The 23,410-nt window shown below is 49.4% G+C and overlaps 2 protein-coding genes and 1 long non-coding RNA gene across 3 annotated transcripts; all 3 read left to right on the top strand.

Annotated features, from left to right (window-relative positions):
• Positions 1-4,724: 4,724 nt before the first annotated feature.
• On the top strand, positions 4,725-10,343 carry LOC117849837 (uncharacterized). Its single transcript, XM_034731540.2, has 7 exons — positions 4,725-5,305; positions 5,999-6,408; positions 6,714-6,866; positions 8,469-8,561; positions 9,307-9,365; positions 9,782-9,875; positions 10,035-10,343. Exons 1-7 carry the CDS (start codon positions 4,834-4,836, stop codon positions 10,245-10,247), a joined length of 1,494 nt encoding a protein of 497 aa, XP_034587431.1. The 5' UTR covers positions 4,725-4,833; the 3' UTR covers positions 10,248-10,343.
• A 2,955-nt stretch (positions 10,344-13,298) lies between these two features.
• On the top strand, positions 13,299-15,307 carry LOC117848005 (uncharacterized). Its single transcript, XR_011897816.1, has 2 exons — positions 13,299-14,460; positions 14,542-15,307. It is a non-coding gene; the product is annotated as an uncharacterized lncRNA (long non-coding RNA).
• Positions 15,308-17,647: 2,340 nt separating this feature from the next.
• On the top strand, positions 17,648-22,053 carry LOC117848336 (uncharacterized). The gene is made up of 3 exons (XM_034729691.2): positions 17,648-19,690; positions 19,774-21,427; positions 21,527-22,053. Exons 1-2 carry the CDS (start codon positions 18,070-18,072, stop codon positions 21,414-21,416), a joined length of 3,264 nt encoding a protein of 1,087 aa, XP_034585582.1. The 5' UTR covers positions 17,648-18,069; the 3' UTR covers positions 21,417-21,427; positions 21,527-22,053.
• Positions 22,054-23,410: the final 1,357 nt, after the last annotated feature.

Raw genomic sequence — 23,410 nt, 5'->3', positions numbered from 1 at the left:
GAGTATTAGTTAAGTTTCATCTTTAGGTAAGAAATATATTTGTACTTATTCACCGGCCGGGCAAACATAATTGTTCTTGGTCTTGGTCGCCGTCGTGGGGTTCATCATCTATGATTATAATTATCTATCCATTGCGTGGCACTAGTAAAACATCAAGTATTCAAGTGGAGCATGCCCCGGTGCCGTGCGCACTGCCATTTCGGAGAAATGGACCTCTGCAACTGCAAAGAGCTAGCGATAAGCATGGCATAAAACAAGGGCCGTTCCGAGCGATCACTTTACTCGTCTTGCGCGATCTTGTCTCGCTCGCCCACTGGGTCGCTGCCGTTCCGTCGCCACTAGATAGTGACGAGGGTACTATCTGACCGGTCAAACGCACACGTGGAACCGCACCGTGTGGACGCGCGTCCTTGGTGACGCCCTGTCACTTTCACATTCTCCTTTCTCTCGCCCTCTCCTTGACCTGCTCTCTCACTTCGCTTTCGCGGCAATCAGTTGGTTCTAGAAAGTTCCGCGCTGTGCTCCTCCATTATTCCCTTCCATCACTGCCACTGCGCACCATCCTATGAGAAGCTTTTCGAGCTACATAGGACCGGCTACGCAAGGTAAGGATCACAAAACGTGCCGCGACCTGTCCGGTGACCGGCGCCTGCTACGTCCACGGTTTGGGAGGGGAAGGAATTATAACGCGGCATGCGCAGCCATTCCTTGCTTGGAGCACGGAATTTTTTGTTCGGTGCTGCCCACTTGGGAGTTGGGACTTGGCCCTTGGGAGAGGAGGGGAATACCTCGCCCACGTGCATTAGTTCGGTTCTTGCTTCGCGCTTTTCCTGTTGTGACATCAACGTTGACGGAACGGATCGGAAGAGAAACGGATACCGATCGAGTGAAGAAAACTGCGGCCACCAATCGCTGTGATGATGTTGTAGTGGTCATAGCACTATTCGAATCAGACCAATAGCTTGTTTTAGGGGCTGTTTGGTCTCCGATCACGTCACACCGTGCCACGCTACAGGCTGTGACGGTGGAAATTGGTATCATAGGTCGTAGCGTGGAGCTCGCCACGACCGGGAACCAAGCACGCTCCTAGTGGCAACAGTGGTGGCTATGACGAAGCAGCGGTGAAGATGTGCCTTCGAGCTTGTTCGTATTCTAGTGAAAACATGCGAGAAGACGATAAAAGGAGCATATCGACCTTAACCTATTTGAAATAGTTTGAATCCCACTTATAATTAAAATAAACTGAAACTAGCAACCAAACAGGTTTCTTTTCACACTTCTTCCCACCACTCGCATTTATACAAACGCAGCCGTTTCCTATGCGAGCGTTTTTCTCATATTTTTATGCGGTTGAGAAGTGATTTTCCCTGCCACTGTACCAAAAGAGGGCCCTTATATCTTCTTTTTGGTTTTGCTGGGCCCAGGCCTGCTTGCTAGTCCAGGCCGATCCAACACATTTGCGGCAACGCGGCCCAAGCTAGCCCTGCTGCGTGAGACATGTCGCCGGCGTCCGTGTCGACCTAACTAGTTAGATGTAGGAGAAATTATTTGCATCAATATTTTTGTTATACGACTTATGAATAATACCTGCAAAAAAAGAGAGAATAATAATAATAAGAGATAAAAGCTTACTACTAACTGTGACATCCACCGAATATGTTACGTATGTGTTTACCTTTAGATGATGCCATGATGGACATGTTTCTTGTAGATGGTGATTAACTCCACTATTGAAGATGATACGCAGGGTTTAGAGGGCGCTTGCGCAGAGTTGCTCGAGGTCATCGATTAATTGGCAGGAGTAGTATGGTGCTGCACTTCTGCTGCTGGCATGGCAGCTGGACCTCGCATGAACCAAAGGCTTTCGCTGGACATTTTCTGTTTCAATGAGCCTAGCCAAGGCCCAGTTGGTTTTAGTTCGGTCCAACTGGGTCTTACTAGCATCCATACCATCGTGCCTTCAACTCAATTTCGTGTTTGTTTTCAGACCACGCGGTGAAAACCATTCTATCCATGTTTTCCTCGCTAACCCTATGAACGCACTAAATGAACGCACTAAAATTAGACCAACAGATTTTGAAATCGGCAAAAGTATTATAGCTGTCTCATTATCGACCAACATATAATGATTGCAATTTGATTTAGAACTTCATATTTTCACTGAATCTTACACTTCGATTATTTGGACTCAGCAAAATTTATCGAGCGAAGTAAACCGGTCTCGTTTGGCAAACGCATTTCCATTTTACAGCAACTAACGTTGAAGATATTTTCCCCCTCCTGGCATTACGAAAAGATGAAAAATTCAATTTCTCATCACTCGAAAACTGACCCCCAAGTTGACTATTCGATAGCAGAGGGGACTCAAGCCCCCGTGTTATCTAGCTTGGGTGACTCGGGCGGGCACTCCAGCCCCGGCTGCCGCAACCCTCCGCCACCGCCTCCCACCTCCTCGCTGCTGCCGGAGCGGCTGCCGGAAGCCCGCGTAGCTGTGAGGAAGGCGGTGGCGGGGCCTCTTCTTTTTTCTCCCGAGCATGCCCATGTTGGGGCTCCTTCTGATGGACGGCGACGTCCTTCTGACAAGCCACGCTCAGATCCGGTGCCTCAATGGCCAGATTCGTGTGGCCCGTCACCGGAAATGGCGAACTCTGAGGCGGATTGACCATCCTCGTGAAAGTTTCGATGGGGGTCGCTGCGGCAAGTTATGGTGGCCAAAGGCAGCGATGCGCAGGGCGTGGATGCCGCATGGCGGCGGCTACGCGCGAGGAGGCGGCTCGGGTGGGGCTGCGCCTGCGGAGCTGTCGGCTGCACGGCGTTGGCGGCTAGCAGGGCAAAGAGGCATGAGGAGGATGCACGACAAGGAGACAGCGTCGTCACGCAAGGTGACCGCGAAGGAGGAGGAGGCCCCAGCCCCCACGTCGCTCTCCCCTAGGCAGCACGGGTGGCCCTACCTTGCCGGGTGGCAGTGGGGCTGCTTTTGCGGACTCTGGGGGAGACCCGACCGGATCTGAGCCATGTTGAACGGCGCGACGACGCGCAGCCGTGGTGGCCCTGCGCGTGGAGCAGACGGCGCGCAGGCACAGTGGAGGCGGCACGCGGAGGCACTGCGCGCGGGCAACGGTGGCTGTGTCGGCTGGGCGCAGAGGCAGAGTGACGGCGGCTCGGCCCTACGGTGCGCCGGCCTAGAGTCGAGGAGGAGCGGCGGGCCAACCTTGCGATGGCAGCGACGAGGAGGCACAATGGCACGATGCAAAGAGGCACGGCGGTGGCGCCGCCCCCGGGAGGACTTCCATGACTGTGGTCCTAATAGTGACGGACTGTGTGCATGCAACGGCTAGGGATGGGACGCTCCGGGCGAAAGCCTTGGCCGACAATCTTGTTGGTGGCAGTGGCGGCGGCGCCCTAGGGCGTCGTTCTCCCCGTTAGGGGCGTTATATTGGAGCCCCATCCATGCTGCACGGGGTTCTCTAGGTGAAAACTGTGTCTAGATTCTGGACGAGCGACGGCGGTGCCACTGGCGTCGTCCCCTCCTTGGAGGCGGCGTCTCTAGAGGCCCAACTCAGCTTGTGGCATTGTTGGTGACGCCAATGGTCATGGGAGGCTGCAGTCGGTGGCAGCTGTCCCGCTGCGACGACCTTGAGGCGCGGCAAGGAGGCATGGTGTAGGATGGCAAGCTTAACGTGGATTGCCGAACTCACGTGGAGGTAATTGCAGTTATGGTGGCAACCAGGGGTTGTCGCATGGTTGTTAGATTCGGCTGCTTGCAGCGGACCGCGGCGGCTGGCATTGCTTGGCAACTGTTAGTGTAGCGTGGGACTGCGTCGGAGGACAGCGTTTGTAGCAACGACATCATGGGACGGCTAGGCTTGCAGCGGACTGCGGTAGGTTGCTCAGCCTTGCTGGGCTACTCCGGTGCGGTACAACGTTCGAAAGACGGCACAAGCGACTTCTTTGGCATGCTGGCACGGTGGCGGAGGCTATGTGCGCGGGTGGAGCAACGAGGAGAAGTCGACTTGTGGTGATGGTTTGGCTGTTTGATGGAGACCTTGGGAGCGGGGCAACATTGCTCGCCATTCTGATGGCGACATAAGAAAACGGATCCGCAGCATGGAGTAATATGGCGGACGTTGCGAGGCCCCTGCACGCGGTATTTTTTTTCGAGGCGATGAGAGCGAGGTAGAGTCCAACGACGAGTGTGGCGAGACCCTTGCGCGTTTGTGTTTTTGCGGTGACGATTGTGAGGCAGCCTGCGAGAGGTCCGCATCTGGTGGTATCACTCTTTTGGGTGAAATGTGGTGTTGCAGCGGCACTACGGCGATGGGTTCCGCATGGCACTGGCCTTCTCGGTACGTTGCGATCTGTTTCTCTTGGTTCCCTATCGACATGGGGTCACGTGTGGAAGTTTCGATGACTACATGAGTGTGAGAATGTTGGTGAGCGCCGTGGTAAGACTTCGGTTCTGCCATCATTCTTCGAGTGAAGTGGTATGGTCGTGTTGATGTTCCAATCCAACCGATCAAGTTTTGAAGGTATCGATTTGAGTGGTTACCGGTGTTGACATTCCAATCTAATCGAGCGAGCCTCGTTTATTTTACTTTTCTTTTCCTGCCCATGACTGTTATATTGTTTCTGCTGTATCAGTAGAAACTCGCAATATTGTTCGAAAAAAAAAGACCCAAAAAATCTGCTCAGCCGCGCTCCAGCAGCAGCTCACTCCGGTCTCCGGTCTCCCCCTTGCCGCGCGTGCAACGGATAACAAACACTCGGCTTGTCGCCTTCCGTCGCCGGCCGCCACCAATCACCTCTTATCCCGCCGGGACTGCCCCCAAAACGATGGCCGCGGCGGCGGCGGGTGCGGCATCTTCCATCTTCTCTTCCACGGCCCCGCGTCGCCTCCCCTTCCCTCCCGCTCCCGCCCGCAAACCCCTCGCGGCGGCCGCGCCCAAGGCCCTCACTCCGTCATCTCAGAAGCTCCTACGCCTCCCGTGTCCGCCCGCTCCGTGCGCCCCCGCCCCCCCGCCGCCCCCGCCCGAGGGAACGGAGAAGCCGGACCCCATCAAGCTCGCGTTCGCCCGCGCCGCCGCCTATAAGAAGGAAAGGGACAGCCCGAGCCCGTCGCCGGCCCCGCCTCCCACTCCCACGCCTCCTTCTCCTCCTCCGCCGCCGTCGCAGCCGCAGGCTTCGGCCGGGGAGTCCGGCAGCAAGGAGGCCTTCAAGCGGGCGCTGGAGTACCGGAACGGCAACGGGACCGGAGCGCGCGCTGGTGGTGGTGAGGCCCCGCTGTTGGGAGGATCGCCGGATTTTGGTGAGCTGATTACATCCCATGAATAGAACCGAGGAATGGTTGGCGGCAGATGGAAATGCTTGCGGTTTTAGATTATACTAGCACCGCTCTGAGCTGGTGTGTCTTGGTTCTTGACAGAGGGCTGACCAGTCTGGGTCGTGATTTCCGGGCTGGTTCTGATCCGTGAGAAATTGAGAATTGTAGTTCATCAGCATTGGATTGTTGACACGCTATTTTAAGCATATCACAGACATGATTAGTCTTTTCAGTGAATCAATGTCACTTGCTTTGTGGGGTATTGGGGCTTGGGGGTGGTGTGAGGGGGATCATATATTCTAGGTGTAGCAGTTGAGGTGTATTATTTTCCGTGGTAAGCAAGGAGCACACTCGGACACTCCTAGGGAGGTTCAGATTCGTACATATGTTTGAGATAATGCATGCTTGCAGTATATATTTTTGTATTGCATTTGCCATACACATTTGAAATATAAGGGATACTCTCATGAATCATGATCATATTTGATTGATGTTATTAATGCTCATTACAATAGCCTTTTTCACTAAACAATGAATTGGATCTAGCACATGGGCAATTGGAAATGTTTTTATGACAGTAATAGATTTTGATCCACTTCAATAATGACATCTGTTTTATGAAGTAGTAGATTTTGGTCCTCTTCAATTACACTCTTATGATGCTTATTTTGTTTTTAGGTCAAAATGCCTTACTTAGTGAAGATGTCACGCTCGGCAAGAAGGGAGAGTACGAGTTTGATGAGACTGATTTTTTGGGCCTCGATTTTTTTGAGAAAAAGCGTTATAAAGGTCCACCACCTGGGCTGGCTCCAGCTTTTGAGCCTTTGACAGATAACGATTTTCCTGAGGTGGAGATAATAATTGGAGACCGTAGCAAATTTGAGAAGTCTCGTGGCTCAACAGGAATCCAACCAGCAGATGACAGGGAGTCAGAGGATTCACAATCAACTAGTGAAACAAATGAAGCTGACAAGGTTGACAAAGCACCCCCCTCAACTGTTATCGAACCAGAAGAAGATGAAGATGTTTACAGACCCACTGTTAGATCATGGGGAATGTTTCCAAGGCCACAAAATATTTCAAAAGCGGTAAGATATATTTGTAGCATTTCACAAGCTGTATTTGTATCTTTCCTTCCTTTCAGATAAAGAAATTTTCTAGTCTGCACAATTCCTTTGCTGTTATGTTGAATTATAATTGAAGAATAAAAACAACGCAACACTAACAACAACTTGATGAAGCTTGATATAGTACATGTTTTGGAACCTGTTGCCATTCTATGATATGTATCATTCATTCATTCATTCTTGATGAAGCTTGATTACAGCGTGATATACTCTATGGTACTGCTGCATTTGCTCAGATCTAATTTTCCCATTACCTTTCCTTCTAGTATGGTGGTGGAAGAAACATTCGCCTTGGTGGAGAGACTCAAAGTGCAGAAGAAAAGGCAGCCAAGGATAAGCGCACCAAAGAGCTAATAGCTGCATATAGGAATCGGCAAAACATGGTAGTCGATGCAAAGACAAAAGCAGAATGTATTGAGGTACTGATTGAAATATAACTTCATATAAGTTGAGTACTCCAGTGATTTTAACTTGACCTTTCTTATCCCTTCAATGCTTGCACTTTTATGGGACTTCTATGTCATGTGAGGGAATAATATTCAGATTTCTTCTATTTTGTATTCATACTTTTCAGTAGTGTTAAACATGAGCTTTACTTGTGGTTCAGGAAAATTTGTTCCTATTTCATTTTATTTTAAACTGGCAGAAATGCCCGTGCGTTACTACGGGTCTTTACTTGCTCTCACGTCCTTATTCACTTGTTCCTAATATGTTGGCTTCGCTTTAGCGCTAGGCCATAGCGCCTCTGGCCGCCATAAGCAAGAGTGTGTTCTCCTCTTCTTCCTGTTTCCATCCACCTCCCTTCTATAATCCACTCCAAATCGTTCCAATCAAGTGCAAAATTGAGCCCCCAATTGCTAGATGTGGAGGCATTCGTTCCAGATCTGAAGGGAATGGACGTCATAAAGAGGGGGGTGTGAGGTCCTGGGTGAGCGGCAGTAGTGCGTGGTGAGCACGGGGAGGGTTGGTCACGCGAGCGATAGAGCGGTGGCGTGCGTCCCGTGCCGCCGCTGGCAAGCGCGTTGTGTGGGCGGGACAAAAGAATAGGAGCAAAGGCTGGATCTTGGGTCAATTGCAGTAAAGTTTGGGGACCTTTTTGCAAAATCGTGAAGACATTCCAAGGATTGCGGGTTGATTACGAAAAAGTTGAGGAATTTTTTTGCGAAACAACCATGACGGTTGGAAGGAACAACCGTACTTTAATATCAGGTAGAGATGTTTAACCTTTTTTGAAAGGATCAGAATTAAAAGAGAATGAATGAGAGCATAAGCTAACAAGGAAAGATAATTAGTTCAAGTGTAGCTTAACATATGTTTGGCACCAAATGATGCTCTGCAGTGCTATATCTGGAGTTACTAATTTGATCAGCATATTGCTTATACAGTTTATCATTTTTACAATTCTGTATCTGATAATTCTAGTATGATTTTAGATCTCCACACATGATCTTTTAAATGTTCCATGTACTTATCTGCATTGCCTATGAACATGGTACATTGAGAAGCAATTTCTTGTTAATATTAGAATGCTTTGTAAGCAGTGTCAGCCTTGGTGTAAAACAATAAGAGGGCTATATTAGTTTATACTTAACATTTAAGTAGTAAAATTAACTAATATTTAAAAAGAATAGAGAGGAGGAGCTCATGGTCCACCCTGACCCCTCCACCATTGTCAGTAAGGATAATTACATTCCTATATCTCAATCAGGCTCCATTTGCAACGCAGCAATATTTCCTGACTCCAGTAGGAATTGGACTGTTTTGGTGAAATGCCAGCCTTCCAAATAGGCTGCAAGGTTTGAAGTTAGTTGCCAGCATAGTACCAAGTTGTTTGTCAAGTTTATTAAATGTGCATAAATGTCCCACAGTGCTAGTTTAATTTACAGATACTCCCATTATGTTGGTTTGAAACTTGTTATCCTTTTCTGTACCAAGTACTTTTGAAACATCTTGGAGCAGTTTTCATGCTATGCTATGGTACACATGACTTTGGTATGTGATCTAAAATTTTAATGCTGAAGGCCTTGAGGGAAGGTGATGAGATGATGAATACTGGAAGGCTTAAACAAGCATTGCCTTACTATGAAAAAGTGATGGATGCTGTGGACTTTAAGGTATTACATTACATGACTGATATTATGTTCAATAAAAGTTATTAAATGTATTGGTTTGATATATGTCTGTGGTTCTTCTGTTATTAGTGATGAATTGTTGGATTCTGGTGAGAAAATGAACTTTTGAACTGAACCCTTGTCTTGGTGAGAAGTCTATTACTTTACTGTTGAATGTTTAATTAACATACTTTTATGCAGCTGTGATTTATTTCTCAAACATGGTAGAGAAATAAACTGCACTTTTGTGTTATAGTTTACCAAAACCGTTTTCGGATATTTCCTAAACTCAGGAAGCCATGTTTTCTATCATTCACCAACTACTATATTGCTACTTTAGGCAGATCTGTTCAGCTGCTTTTGGTTCTGTGTTTCTCCTTTCAATTACTTCACTCTTTAGATATTATTATGACAATAATGTAGCAATTGAACCTAGCCTCAAAGCACAACCCTTGATTAAATTGCTTCAGATGCTGAGCTCCTAATTTTGTAAAATAGCTGAACATTGAAAGAACAAAAGAGTTGTGTATTTTCTACATTGTTATAGTGCACCTTGATGATGTATAAACAATATGCTATATAATGGATTAATGGTTGTCCTATTAAACTCATGTACAGAATTTTGGCTGTTTTCTTTCTCATGCTATCTGTGCATTCTAGTTTGCAAGTATCCTGCCTTGCCATTGTTTATTGCTGTGCCCTTCTCAGTTCCTACTATATATTTGTTTGCTCATTAAGTTAAGTGCAGACTGAACTTCATGGAAGGGCTGCTTTGCAATGGTCCATCTGTCTCGATTCACTCTGCAGGTAGTTCCCTTTGTTTTCTGCTTCTTATGTCCTTACCCTGCAGTGCTCTATTCATCAAGTTTTATGTTTTTCCTGCTAAGATACAAATGAACGGAAATTTCCTAATCCCTTGATGAAAGCTACATTTCATGCTTACATGCTGAATAACACTGGATTTCCCTTTTGGATTTGAAAAGATATCATATTTATAAATGTCTGCATGTTTCCATGTTCATTTGTGCAAAATGCCCGTGTGGTTACTTGTAAGCATAAAATATAACTAAATTGCAGTTTGATTCAGAGTATCATCGGCTTGCACAATGCTTAGTGTATTAAACTAGCCTGTTCCCAATTCGGGACACTAACCTGGCGGCAGTTTGCTATCTGTGGTTCCCTTCATGTTGCACATGTACTTCATGGACACCCTACTTTTACAGGTCCAAGGAAGCAATGAGCATGTATAGCAAACTCAAAAACCACCCGAATAGTGAGATTAGCAAGAAGGCAAACATGTTTGTGTTCAGCTTTCAGGTGAGTCTCGAAGTCTTTAGCTATTCCTTCCTCGCTCCAGTAAAGTAGAATCCGAGCAAACTGTAAGCTTATTATGCATGATAAGCTGATGCGATGTCCTTTGAGCAATATCTTCTATGGTCACTTGACTGACATGTTTCCCTTTCTGACCATCTTAAGGCGATGGACTTCATGAAGGTGAACAGCACGCCGGTGCCCAAGAGCACAGGCTACGAGACGTACTTCACAAAGTTTAGCGGGCAGAAGAACTACTACGCGAGCCTGGACGAGCCCGAGGTGGGATTCGACCAGATCATCCCTTACATGCTCTTCCTCGTCTCCCCGATATTTATAGTCGCGTTTGCTGCGCTGAGGAAATCCTTCCAGCTATGAACAGAAATCACGAACGAATCACTGAAGCTTTAATACCATACAGGAGCATATAGCTTGGTAAATAGAAAAAAAAATCATGCTGTATAGTTTCGTTGAGGCGTTCCTTTTGCATGTTCACTTTTTCACTTTTTCTACGCTCGCCTTTACTGAAAGTTCCTCGGTTCCTCCCCCTCTCGCGGCTACTTGGACCGAGTGAAGCCCAGAAGCCTGGTTGGCCCAAATTGTGTGCGCGGCATCATGGTTTCTGAACTTGCTTCCTTTCCCGTGGCTTGTGGGTCAGTGCATTGTTGAAATTCGAGTGCCACCATGCAGGAGTAAAATTCTCCTGCATTGACATTGAACCAGTAGATCTTTGTGAGGCGCCGTCCTTGCTCCGCACATCTCCCCCTCTTGACCTATCTGCGGTCTCGCTGCGTGGTCTATTGCCGCTCTACGCACGGCACGGCCAAGGAAGGATTCGCACCCAAAATGTTAACTGCCGCAACTGCCCTCTGAAATCTTTAGCACCTTACCGAGTCACCGGTCCAAATTTCACCGTCCGGGTGGGCTATTTCTACCAGAAACTTGGTCCACACCCCCAGCCCCCCAGAGGATGAGAGGACACCCCTCCCTTCCTCCGGCTCACGTACGCGACCTTTCTCCGCAGCCGCGCCTCACGTTCTTGCTCCTGGACTGCTGGACCGCGTCCTTTTTCCTGGAGCGGCGGTTTCAGCATAAACAAAAAGGGCGTAAAAGCTGGTCCATAAAGCTGCGTCTGCGTGTACCGCCGGCCCCTCTCGCGCCCGATCCGGCCTTCCAGAAACACGAGGCAGTGGCGGACCACCGGAATACCGGATGATCGTCCCGCACCGACCAACGCGACCAAAACGCGGAGAGATGTGGAGCACGCATTTCTTCGCCGCCGCCGCCGCCCGTCCGTCCTTGGTTCAGTTGGTTGGCCCTGGCTGGAGGAATTGATAGCGAGCGGGCACACAGGGATGGAACGGGAATGGAACGGCCGGCCGCGCGCTGGTCGTTGTTGGGCCGGACCACACGTACCTTTCGAGCAGCAGCAGCTCTCTCGCTTTCCAGCCGACCACAGGCTGGTGGGCTGGCCCGCGCGGCCGCCCACACGACCACACACCCTTCCAAGAACCGCTCGTTCTCTCTGTTTTTTTTTTCCTTGCAGTTCCATCGCCCATCGCTCGCCCCACTCCGGGCCGTGCCGACTCGGCGGCAGGCAAGCGACTTGCCGAGAGGACTTGCCGTCCCGGCATGGCCTTTCCACCTTCTCGGACCTCCTTCGTCGCCAGTTGCCTTTTTACCTTCCGCCCGGCCGTCCTCACGTTTCTTCCCTCGTACGAATGCTCGTACACGCGCGTAGGGGTAGGAGTAGTGTAATGGTGTAAAGCATCTTTGCACAGGCCCCGGTTGGGTCAAAGCTGTTGCGAGCCTTCGACTCCAAGGGAAAACAGCACAGCCATGTGCCGTGCGTGTCTTGTACCACGCGGGGGCGGCTCGGAAAGTCGGTGTGGTTTGCAAGGACACGGTTGACATAAAGAGGGCCTGGTACCGTCTTTCCAATTCAAGGCGCACCGTGTGCCGCCTGCTGAAATCATCGTTGCCCTACACTGCTAATCCTTACGTTCCCGGTTCGTGCGTGCTTGCTCGAGTCTAGGGCGTGCACAATGTAGTTGGGGGTCGAAAAAGGCATCGAAGAAAGAAGCAAGGTGTTTAAAGTGCCACGGCATCGAGCGTTCATGTAGGTCTCCATATGTCGGGTCATGGAGCATTCGTGCAAGAAGCGCCCATGCTTTCCTTTCGTTTTCTTTTTTTTTTTGCTGAGGGAAAGAGTGTATGAAGTTTCATTTCCTTTCTTTGTGGAATTTTGAAACGCCATGACACAGTTTCGCATGGTGCTCTGCCTCTCGAATATACTAACGCTAGTCAACGAAAGAAGCACCGTCCGCCCAACGGCCCAAGAAAAAAAAACGAAAAAGCACCACCATCGAATACTTTCTTTGCTCCTCGAAAAAAAAAAGAATCCTTTCCTTGCTGCTAGAGTGGTAGTAGTATTCCGTAGTACGGCGGCAACTGTAGCGAGTCCAAAGGAAGTGAATCAAGTTGAGGGCCCCATTTTGGACAACCAAAATCACTGCGCCAGTACCGTAGCATACTGTACCGTTTCGTTTGTATTTGTTTCGTTTGTATTTGTGAATTATTTTTCAAATATTGACTAATTAGGCTCAAAAGATTCATCTCGCAAAGTACAACCAAACTGTGCAATTAGTTTTTGATTTCGTCTACATTCAGTACTCCATGCATGTACCGTAAGTTTTGTGTAATGGGGAATCTTCTTTTTGCATAGTGCCAAAGTTGAGATTTTGGGGTAACTAAACAAGACCTGAATCTTTTTGACGCTAACCTGCTAGTAATTAGGAGAACTTGAACACGCACTACTGCATCTCCAATCCTCCACAGTAGACAAACCGGTCGAACTGAAGCTGCAGGGTGTATCCAAACACCCTGCTAAACTTTAGCACCTGTCACATTGGATGTTTGGATACTAATAAGAAGTATTAAACATAGTCTAATTACAAAACTAATTGCACAGATGGAGTCTAATTCGCGAGATGAATCTATTAAGGCTAATTAATAGATTGTCAAATTATGGACTAATTAGGCTTAATAGATTCGTCTCGCGAATTATACTCCATCTGTGCAATTAATTATGTAATTAGCTCATATTTAGTGATCCTAATTAGCATCCGAACATCCGATATGATCCTGCTAAAGTTTAGCGCATCGTTTCCGAACCTCCAAAACGGAGCCTAGCTAGCTTGTCGGACCGTCAGGCTGTAGCCGGAGTAAATAGTCCAGGTCTGCAGGGCATCAAACTTGGCTTTGGCTTGCAGCAGAAAAATAGCCGGTTCCCTGCTGACTGCACGCAGTAGCCGTTGGAGTTGGACTCAGGCAGCACTATCGGACAGCGTCGCGGAAATCACCGTCACCCAGCTCTCGATCTCCCTCACCAGCGGGTAGGTAGGTTAACGACAACAACCGGCACGCGGAGGGCCAGCGGCGTCGCACTCGCATCGCACGGGAGTCACCTTTTCCCCTGCAGGAAAAGGCGCTCCCATCCGCCGTGGCCTGTCTGTCTGTCTCTAGTGGGCTCTGCTCTGCTAGCTGCCGCCTGCCGGTGGTGGCGCCAGAGCCGAGCCCCGCAGGGTGGTAGGTTAGGTTTGAACCGACTAGCCGTTGCGACCCGGGCATGCCCCGTGCGCGCACTCATTTCCCGAAAGAATTCTATCGAAAATACAGTCATCCCTTCAATGCCATCGGATCTATTTTTCCGTCCCTTCTGTGCCATTCCGTTAGTTTCAGCCGTTACTTGTGCTGGATGCCGCTGTGGGCCCCGCGCGTCAGTGGGTGGGAGGGAAAAAAAAATTCCCCTTTCCTCTTCCTCGGACCAAGCCGGGGCGCCGCCGTCGATTCTCCTTTCCTCTTCCTCGACCAAGCCGAGGCACGCCGCTGCTGAGCTGCTCCCGGCCGCCGCCCCGCCACCTCCCCCACGCGGTGGCGCTACTCCAGCCACCCGTGCGCCGCCACCGGCCTTCCCCTCACCCACCCGTGCGCCGCCTCCGGCCATGGCCAAGCCGCAGAGCTCGAGGAGGGGCTCTGGCAGGCGGCCGCCGTGAGCAAGACGCGTTGCAACGAGGCCGTCGCGCTGAGGCTCCGCGCCGCGCTCAACACCCTCCTCCTCGCCGATTCGCCGCAGCTGGAGCACCCCGATGTAGACTAAGACCACCAGGAGGTCCGCGTCATCCACCGTCCACCAGAGCACCGCCGTTGCGTGGAGCCCGAGCTGGCCTCTCGTGCGCGGCAGGAGGAGCGCCGATGGGCCCGCAGGCGCCGGCCTCGCGCACTGGCGGGACGGGCGCCGAGGGGGCCGCGGGCGCCAGCTGCCAGCACCGACCGCCTCCTCCGCGCACCCTGCTCGAGGCGCGCTGCCGCCGGTTGCCTCCTCCGCGCGGGGTCGCGCACTGCCGTGGTGTCGTACGCAGCGGGGCGGCCGTGCCGCACCTCGAGCGCGCGGCGGCCATGGGCGAGGTGGCACTCGGCGGCGGGCGGCACCCGTGGCGGTGGGCTGGGTTGCGGCATTGCTCCGAGGAGGAGGCCTGCGGCGGCGCGTGGAGGATGCGGCGCGGCCGGCCTGCGGGCACCTCTGCCTCAGGTCAGAGAAGAACAACAGTGATGAGAGGCTAGGGGTATTATTGTATTTTCAACTGTCATTCTAACGGATCTGTTACTGCAGTGTGACGGCAATGGTATAGAGCACGCGCGCGCCGCGCCAGGCACCAACCCCCGACGAGGCAAGCCGCGCCCGCGCGCGCGTCGGCGTCGTCCCCCGTGCCCGTGGTGCCTCGGGTGTGCCGCCCGGGGGAGCGCGGTTCCCCGATTCGGACGCACATTGAAGCCGAGCGTCCCCTGTTGGCCTGCCTGCTCCCCCGGGTCGCGACGACACCAACGGCCCGCTCGGTCTCGATGCTCGCGGAGTCCGCCAACGGCCGGATGGTGCGACGCCACGGGATGACTTCCGGGGCAGGCTCGCGGGGTTGGCGCCGTGGTCCGTGCGTTGCAGTGCGCGGGGTGTAGCGTGGCCTCAGGCCTCCTCCGGCCGCGGCAGTGCGGCACACGCTACTAGAGCAGCAGCTGCAGTTCCTGTTCCTGCTGTACGCGTCCTGTGCCTTGCGTGGTTGGTGGGTTGGTAGTACGTGCTATAGAGAGGAAAGGCTTCTGCCGCATCCCTGCCGAGTGCGGTTAACCGATGCTACCGTCCGATCCGTGTCACCATGCGCTCGGCTCGCCTGCTGTGACGCCCGGGACGGCATCGAGCTGGCACGGCATCCGTTGGCAGTGCACGTATTGACATTGTAAACAAAGAAAAACACAAGAAATTGCTAATGCTACTCTAATGTCTTTTCATAGAAAATTTGCTCCATCTGACAAGAGCAATTGTACAGAGCATGCTATGTTTTCATGATACCGTTGTGCGGTAGGAGGATGCAGATGTTTGATGATTTGGGTCTGAGAGCTTACATTAGGAAGTGCCACAACTGGTCAAATAATGGTCGCACTTTCCAAATCTGCTCTCTCTGCTTCTCACTGAGTTAATTTGCCCGTATGTTCTCGACATCACACAACATTAATCTCTATGGCAAGTGGTAAATTAACCCGTAATTATATAGAAAAAGGTCCCAGTGCTAAATGGATATGGACATGTACAGTAAATTGAATCTTTAAGATTGTATGCAGTGCACTGAATTGGTGTGACAAAACTTTTGTTTGAAACATTTGGTCGTGTAGTAAAAACTAAAGCAAGCAATTGACGGGGTGATGGGTGAAGTACGTTACGTCTTTTGCATCTTTTGCACGTCATAAGCAATCAAGCCGCAGCGTTTGTACTCGTGCATGCTAGCTTGGTCCGCCACGCAAGCAAACCGGAAGTTTGCGGCTGCTCAAATTTGTAGCACTCGCATATTTCAGTTAATGTTCAGTTAGGGTTCCTGAAAACGACGTGGCGCCATCAGGCAATCAAGGGGGCTCATGGCCGACGCCCACCGTACCTAATATTCCTTCTCCCTCATTTTATATATATAGTTTTTTTTTTGCCAGGTCGAGTCCACGCCAGAAGATCGCTGGGCAGTGGACACAGATGAAGCGAGGACTGAGAAGAAATATTTTGACTTTTTTTTTTGGCATATGCGGCTCGGATGCTGGCGATGAGTTCGCTACACGTGCGATGTGCGTGCATCACTTGCACCAGATCGAGGCAGGTCAGACAACGTAGCGCAGCAGCTCTATCAATCATGCAATTATTATAGTATTATATGGATCCGTCCAAGAGACCGGAGATGAGGATGACGATCCAGGGATTAGCTGCGGCTTTGCTTCTCGTGGATGCTCTGATGATTGGGTCTCGTCTCCGGCCATCGGATTAAGAAAATCATAACGGGCATGGAGTACCGATCGACCAGAAACCGCGACGGCTGCTGATCGAGAGCGATTTCGTTCAATCCTTGATTGCAGGTTGTACGGCGCTACACGTACGGCTCCAAAAACAAGCCAAATATTGCATGTGAGAATTTCTTGTGGTTGTTAATTTTTGATAAACGGTTAAACCTCAGAGACTAAGTAAGTCGAAACGAGTCTCTAGTCTTCAAGTGACGGAATAGTGTCATTTTCAGATATTTTTTTTTCATCTCCAGTTACGTTCCCGCTGATCTGATCTTCTTTTATTGCCGTCGTGTTGCTGGGACGAAAACGATTGGAAATAATCAATAGTGATATTATTTATACGGAAACGATTGTCGGTCGATCTCGCATATTTTACCAATTTCACTATTTAACTATTCAGTAAAAACAACAACATAAAAAAAATTAAAAAGAAAATCAAATTTAAATACGGTAATGGTCGGAAAACAGCATCACTTGTACAGAAATTATTCGAAAACGTATCCTGATGAATGAGATGTTCGGTCACGATGTTCACAATATGTGCCTTTTTCGGCCGCTGAATTGAGCCAAAGGAATCCAACGTTTTCTATGGTGCTCCAGCATCAGAATCCAAATACCTGGGCCCGCACCACGCCCTGTAATTAAAGACTAATAATCCCCAAGAAAGCATATTGCAAATCTCCATCAGTATTGTGGATATCTACGTCAGCATCTTATCTTGACGTCCCAGTTTTGCCTTTTTGGGATCCTGTGAGAACAAAACTTCAAGAACAACCATGAACCATGAGCTTATGTACATTTTCCTCGCATAAATTAAGCTCCTCCGATTTGAATGTCAGTGGTACACAATAACGAACACGAACAGATCAAATGATTTTGTTGCACTTCATTTTTACTCATGTACATCGTGAAAGAAATGGTGACACTAAAACGGCATATGCTTTAGGATTAATATGAACATGGCTGACGTTCCCAAAAAAAAATTGAAAATGGCTTACATTAGGAGTTAGGAGAGCACATCCACGTTGTCATCATATGTACTAATTTTAATAGATATCCTAGTTATTAACCTGGTTGGCAATTAAATTTGTTAACTAAAGATAAAGATATTTGGCAAAAATAACGTAAATATATTTGGCTTAACAAATCTAGATGGGCTTTTATATTTATTATTGGAGGAAAAGACGCGTGCGTTATCAAAGTCACACTCAGTCCTAAAGCATATCTTAATGGTGGAGCAATAAAATCCATTCTCTTTCAAGTTTCACCATGAACTCATAAATGCGGCCTGCTAAAACCAACGCAGAACGGCCCCAGAATGGCCGCCACAGAAGATGCACGCCCGTTGCCAAAAATTCTCAATGGACCTTCCGCTCAAAGGCTCAAAGATGACGGCCGCTTTGAGCCGCCCACCCACTGTCTCCGGCTCCCCCGATCCATCTTCCATCCACCACCATCGCCGTCCCTCACAAACCTCCTTTCTTTTCCTCCACCTTTTCCTTGTGCTCTCCTCTCTATCAAGTGAAGTCTTATCCCTCCCCTAATCCCCTTCCCCCTGCCTTCCTTCTCCCTCCCTCCCTCCCAACCTCCTCCCTCAGTTCACATCACCTTTGCTTCGCTTTGCTTTGCTTTCGTGCCGTCCTTCAACTCAAGAAGCCAACAGGTGCAAGCAAGCCTTCAGTTTCAACAAGACAAGAACTTGGAAAAGAAACTGTCGTTGATCTCTGCAAGCCAAGAAGAAGTCCAGAGGAAGTAGCCTCTAGCCCATCCGAGAAGTGACGGAATCCAAGAAGCCGCAGCCGTCGCCGCCGCCGAAGTAGCAGCCATGGTGCGGAGCAAAGAGACGCCCAAGAAGAAGCCCAAGGACCCGCTCCTGACGCCTCCGTCCAAGCCCAGGGGCGGCTTCCTGGACGAGCCGGGTCGCCCGTGGAACCGCGGCGGCGTGGCCATGTCCCCGGCGCCGGCGTCGGTGCCCAGCTACATGAGGGGCACCAGCAGCTCCGACGCCAAGGCCGGGCGCCGCGGGCGGCCGGTGGCGTCGGTATCCGCTTCGGCGTCGCCGGCGAGGCGGATGACGGCGGCGACGGTGTCGGCGTCGGCGTCGCCCGCGAGGAGACCGGCGGTGCGGGTGCTGACAAGGGGAAAGGTGCTGTTCCCGGAGGAGGCGCCCGGCTCCGGCTCCGGCCTGGGCCGCGCCACGTGCTCATCGACCATGAAGGAGGCCAAATTCCCCGACGCGCTCGACCTCGCGCCGGGCGCCACCGACGCCGAGGGCCCCGCGGCGCTGCGGGTGTGCCCCTACACCTACTGCTCCCTCAACGGCCACACGCACTTGCCGGCGGTGCCGCTCCGGAGCTTCCTCGCGTCACGCCGGCGGCTCATCAAGACGCAGCAGAGCATGAAGCTCAAGGGCGTCTCGGCGTTCCGCAAGAAATCAGGGGAGAAGACCAGCGGCGGCAGTGGAGGCGGAGGCGCAAAGATCGCGCCTTTGATCGACGAGGAGGCCGTCGGCGATTTCTTCGTCGAGGTGTACGCCGGCCCGAGGGTGAGCACGGACATGAGCTGCAGCGACATGTCCCTGGACGAGATGGACGCCACGGTGAGGAAGATGGAGTTCGTCATGTTCGATCGGTGCGGCGCCGAAGAGGACAGCGAGAAAGGCAAGGATCCTACCGTTTGCGACGAAGGTGAGCCTGAGCCTCACCTGAGGTTGGAGGAGAAGCATGGTGCCTTCAGGGACAGCCTGTCGGAGTGCAGCGGAGCTGACACTGGCAGTGATTTTGTTGAGGAGTTGCCATGGATGAGGTACCAAGGTTACGAATACGATGATAGCTTGGATGATGAGATCTCGGAAGAACAGAGGATAAGAGAAGAGGAGGCTGGTGGAGCAGAGATTTCTGTGGAGCAAGAAGAGGAACAAGGAACATCTGGTAGATCGGGTGATGATTTCAAAGAAGATGCTGCTGAAGAACAGGAAAATGATGATGATGAAAACACCTCTAATTTGGTCCAAGAAACAGAGATCATCGCAGATCAAGGTGTTGCTTGCAGAGTGGAGACATGCCAGGAGCCAGATGGAAGAGATGAAGACAACATCCTGGACACGTGGTGTTGTGGGGAGGCATCTACTGGACAAGGAACAGCAGAAGAGCAGCTCTCTGAAGATGTCTACAAATCAGAGATTCTTAATGAAGAAGTAACAGGATGGGCGGGTACTATCCTGGAAGAGAGCTGCAAAGAGGAGATTTCAGGGGATCGAGGAGCAAATGATGATGAGTACAGCGTGCGATCTGATGATGAATCAGAGGTAACCAGGGAGCAGGACAAGGATGAAGAGAGCACACCAGATGATGGCTCTGAGATGGAGATTTCTGAAGATACTATCTCTGGTGATGGATGCAGAGCTGATTTCTCTGAGGAAGTAACCTCCAGAGCTGTCCCAGAAGGTAAAGTTTATCACTTCAATGTTTTAGTTTTTGTATGTTGACATCCAGAGACTTATCAATTGATGACCATGCGTTGAATACAGATGATAGCACTGTGGACTATGCATTTGAACAATATGTGGGCACTGTGGATGATGCATTTGAACAAGATGGCAGCCCTACAAATGGCCACAATGATGCTCGAAAGGAATTTTGTATCACAAGAAGCAAACTTGAAGTTACCTCTGAAGGAATCGCTACAGGTCAAGAAACCTATCAAGATGGCTCCATGGATGGCATGGTTCCAAAGGAATTGGAGATTACTGCATGCAGATTGGAAGAAGCTTCAGAAGAATCTGGTAATTCCAAAGAAAGCAACCAGGGTGGTATCTCTACATGTGTCGATGATGCTCTAGTGGAACTGGATATTACGACATGCAAGTTGAAGGATGCTTCTGAAGAATCCAACACCACTGAAGAAAGTGGGCTAAACAGTAATGCAGAGAATGTTACAGATGGCGCTGAAATGGGGCCAGAAATTGCCAAATGCAATTTGGAAGATGCTTCTGAAGAATCTGATATTGATCAAGACACTGCAGAAGATGATGACTCTACATGTAACAGTGGTGATACTCAAAATGCTGATCAGAGTGATAGGTCAGCAAATGTCAGTTCTGATGCTCAAGAAGCCATGGGAGATGATGGTTCTGCATATGTCAGTGATGATGTTCAAGATGATTTGGAGATCTCCAAATACAACTTGGAAGATGCTTCCAAAGAATCTGTTATTGCTCAAGAAGCTGATCAGGGCCATAGCTCCGCAGATGTCAGTTCTGATGCGCAAAATGAATCTGAGCTTACCACAAGTGAGTTGGCAGTTATTGCCATCACCGATGACCATGAAAATGAATTCAAGATTTCCACATGCAAATCAGAAGATATTTTTGATGAATCTGTTATTGGTGAAGAAGCTGATCATGATGAGAGCTCTGCATATGTCGGTGATGGCACTCAAAATGAATATGAGGTTACCACTTGTCATTCAGAAGGTGCTCAAGTGGAATCTGATGTAATTAAGGAAGATGAGGATGGGATTAATACTGCAGGTGGTCAAAACAAATATGAAATTACAGCATGTGAATCAGGAGGTGCTTCTTTAAAGCCTATGCCTCAAGAGACTGATGGAGATATTAATAACGTATATGCAAGTGACGGTTCGCAAAATGATACTACCATGCCAAAACTTGATGCTTGTGAAGCTGTTCATGTTACTGAAGAAGCAGATCAGTCTTTGCAAATACCAGCAGAATTTTCTGATGCAAAAGAACCTTCTATTGACGACATATGCGGTGCATTCAGTGGGATGAACCTCAAGGGAGACGTATATTTTGATCCTGCTGAGTCTGCCACATGTCCGGGGAATAAACTGATCATCTCCAGGAGGAGGAGAACGCCTGAAGAGGAGGAATACCTGCGAGGTTTCAATCCGCGCGCACCGAACTTTCTTCCTCTGGAATTGGATCCAGACGCAGAGAAGGTTGATCTGAAGCACCAAATGATGGATGAGCGGAAGAATGCTGAGGAATGGATGATCGATTATGCGCTTAGGCAGGCAGTGACAAATTTAGCTCCTGCTCGGAAGAAGAAAGTGGAGCTTCTGGTCCAAGCCTTTGAAACCGTTCTGCCACATGATGAGGAAGATAAGAAAAGCATCTCACCCACAAGGCCTGTCCAAGCCTGCAACTGATAACATTAGAGGTAAGAACATTTTCTGAAATGTTGTTCCTACAAATAGTTCTGTTGTACTAACAAATTCTTTACTCTAACTCTCCAATTGCTTTTGCGTATCTTTTGCAGTTAGTGGTTACACTAATGGCGATCTTGACCGCCGAAGCTACTAACTCGGAGGTCGCTGCAATATTAGTGCCAGTGAACCTGCTCCAAGTTTAAATCGGAGAGCTGCTTACTAATTGCTAGGGATAACTAGAGATCTCTAGCTGAGTTGTTTAAGAGGAGCCCACTCCTGCTCCACAATGAAGGATAACTGCTTAGTGCTTACTACTGATCAGGATATTCCTATCCAGTTGCTGAGTTGCAAAGGGAATAGCTCACCGGCTTGAGTTGTGTTATTCAAGTGTGTATACATGTCTCGTGTGCTAATGTCGTCTGATATTGTACTGACGGCTCTGTGAGGATTGAAAACTGTCAAGGGTGATGGTGTGCACGTGTCCTTTGGCATAGGTCAATAAAACTCATCTTGAGTGCACAACTGTTGTTTCCGAAGATGATTCTGTGTATCATATTATAACAGGTTTGCATTTGTAAAATGTAACACACCAGCAAATCTTGAGAGCCATGTGCCTTTGTAACTGCACACACTGACACACATGATTTCTCGTGAATACAGTTGGTTCGGTAAACGGTCAGTTACTGAATAATCTGAAGAGACCAGGTCGTTGTACTCGAAGACGAACACTTAACCCGTTAACCGAACTGATGCTTGCAGCTAAACTGTTTCAGTTCTAGAGCAGTGTATGCCGGTGCTAGGTGCCACCAGAATTATTAGAGTCCAAAGCAGTCTCCATCTATGTTGACGCAGGAACAGATTGGCTCAAGTCATGAGTCCCAAGTTCCCAACGGACGAGATCGACACGCAGACGGCAGCCGACCATGGATCTTTCGATGTGACGCGCGAGCTGAACAATCGGCATCCTCGACGTCGCTTCTGCTGTAGCCTGATCTTCGTGTATCACATGAGTAGATATGCTTTCCATTTGGTCGAATTCATTCGGTCGCTTTTTGAAGACATTTAAAGTGACGACAAATCTGGAATTATTAAATCTATTTTGGCATTCTTTCGGTGGAATTTGCACGGAATGAAAGCCACAACACTTATGATCTGGTGGTCACCACATCACCGAGGAAAGTTCAGTTGGAAAACAGCACGGTTGGTCATTCAGTCTGACGCAATGCAGAAATGTGCATCAGGGTAGGTAAAGCATGAGTTTAGTTCAAAAAGGGAGTGGAGCAATAAACGGCAAATTCAGTGGAAGGATCATCGTCGTGTACATGGATTGAAGAACTAACATTGGGAAAAAAATGTCAGAGTGCTTAAAAAAGGAATCTGGATCAATGTATGTGCAAAAGGCACATGTTTCTTACTTGTGATCATGGCGATCAACATCCTGAACAGAGATCATGGAGAACCATCAATTAGTTTTTTTTTGAGGCAATAGTTTTATTGAGGAAGGATATGAAAAGGGCAAAATACAGTAACAAAAGGCTACTTGTTCGAACTGTTTGTTACTCAGTTGCATAAATTTGCAGTAACTCTTCGTACTACATGAGCTGCAACCTGTTTTTCAGTGTGTATGACTGTTTCCCCCAGGCCTTTTGAGGCTGAGCTGCAAAACTTGAGAGAGTTGCATTCAGGAATCAGGACTACAGACTATGCATCAGAGTCAGAGAACAACGATCCAACAACAATATATCACCAACAGTTCTCTCCTTGCCTAATCATTTCTAAGGATCCCATGTCAAAACTTCATGTCCCGGCATCCACGCAATTCAGAGTTGTCTGGTCTGACAGAATCCACAGCTCTGTCCACTTGGCTGTCATCAGTTATTACAAGAGTTGTCGGCAATGATGTTCTGGAACAGCTGAAGTGCGTCATCTGCAGAGATCTCTTGCACAGAGCTGTGCAGCTCCTGCAAGTTGTCTCTGTTCTGGGTATCATTCAG

The sequence above is a fragment of the Setaria viridis genome, chromosome 3, assembly GCF_005286985.2.
Source record: "Setaria viridis chromosome 3, Setaria_viridis_v4.0, whole genome shotgun sequence".
NCBI lineage: Eukaryota > Viridiplantae > Streptophyta > Magnoliopsida > Poales > Poaceae > Setaria > Setaria viridis.
Note: the sequence above shows the minus strand (reverse complement) of the source record. Positions and strands in the feature narration are given on the sequence as shown.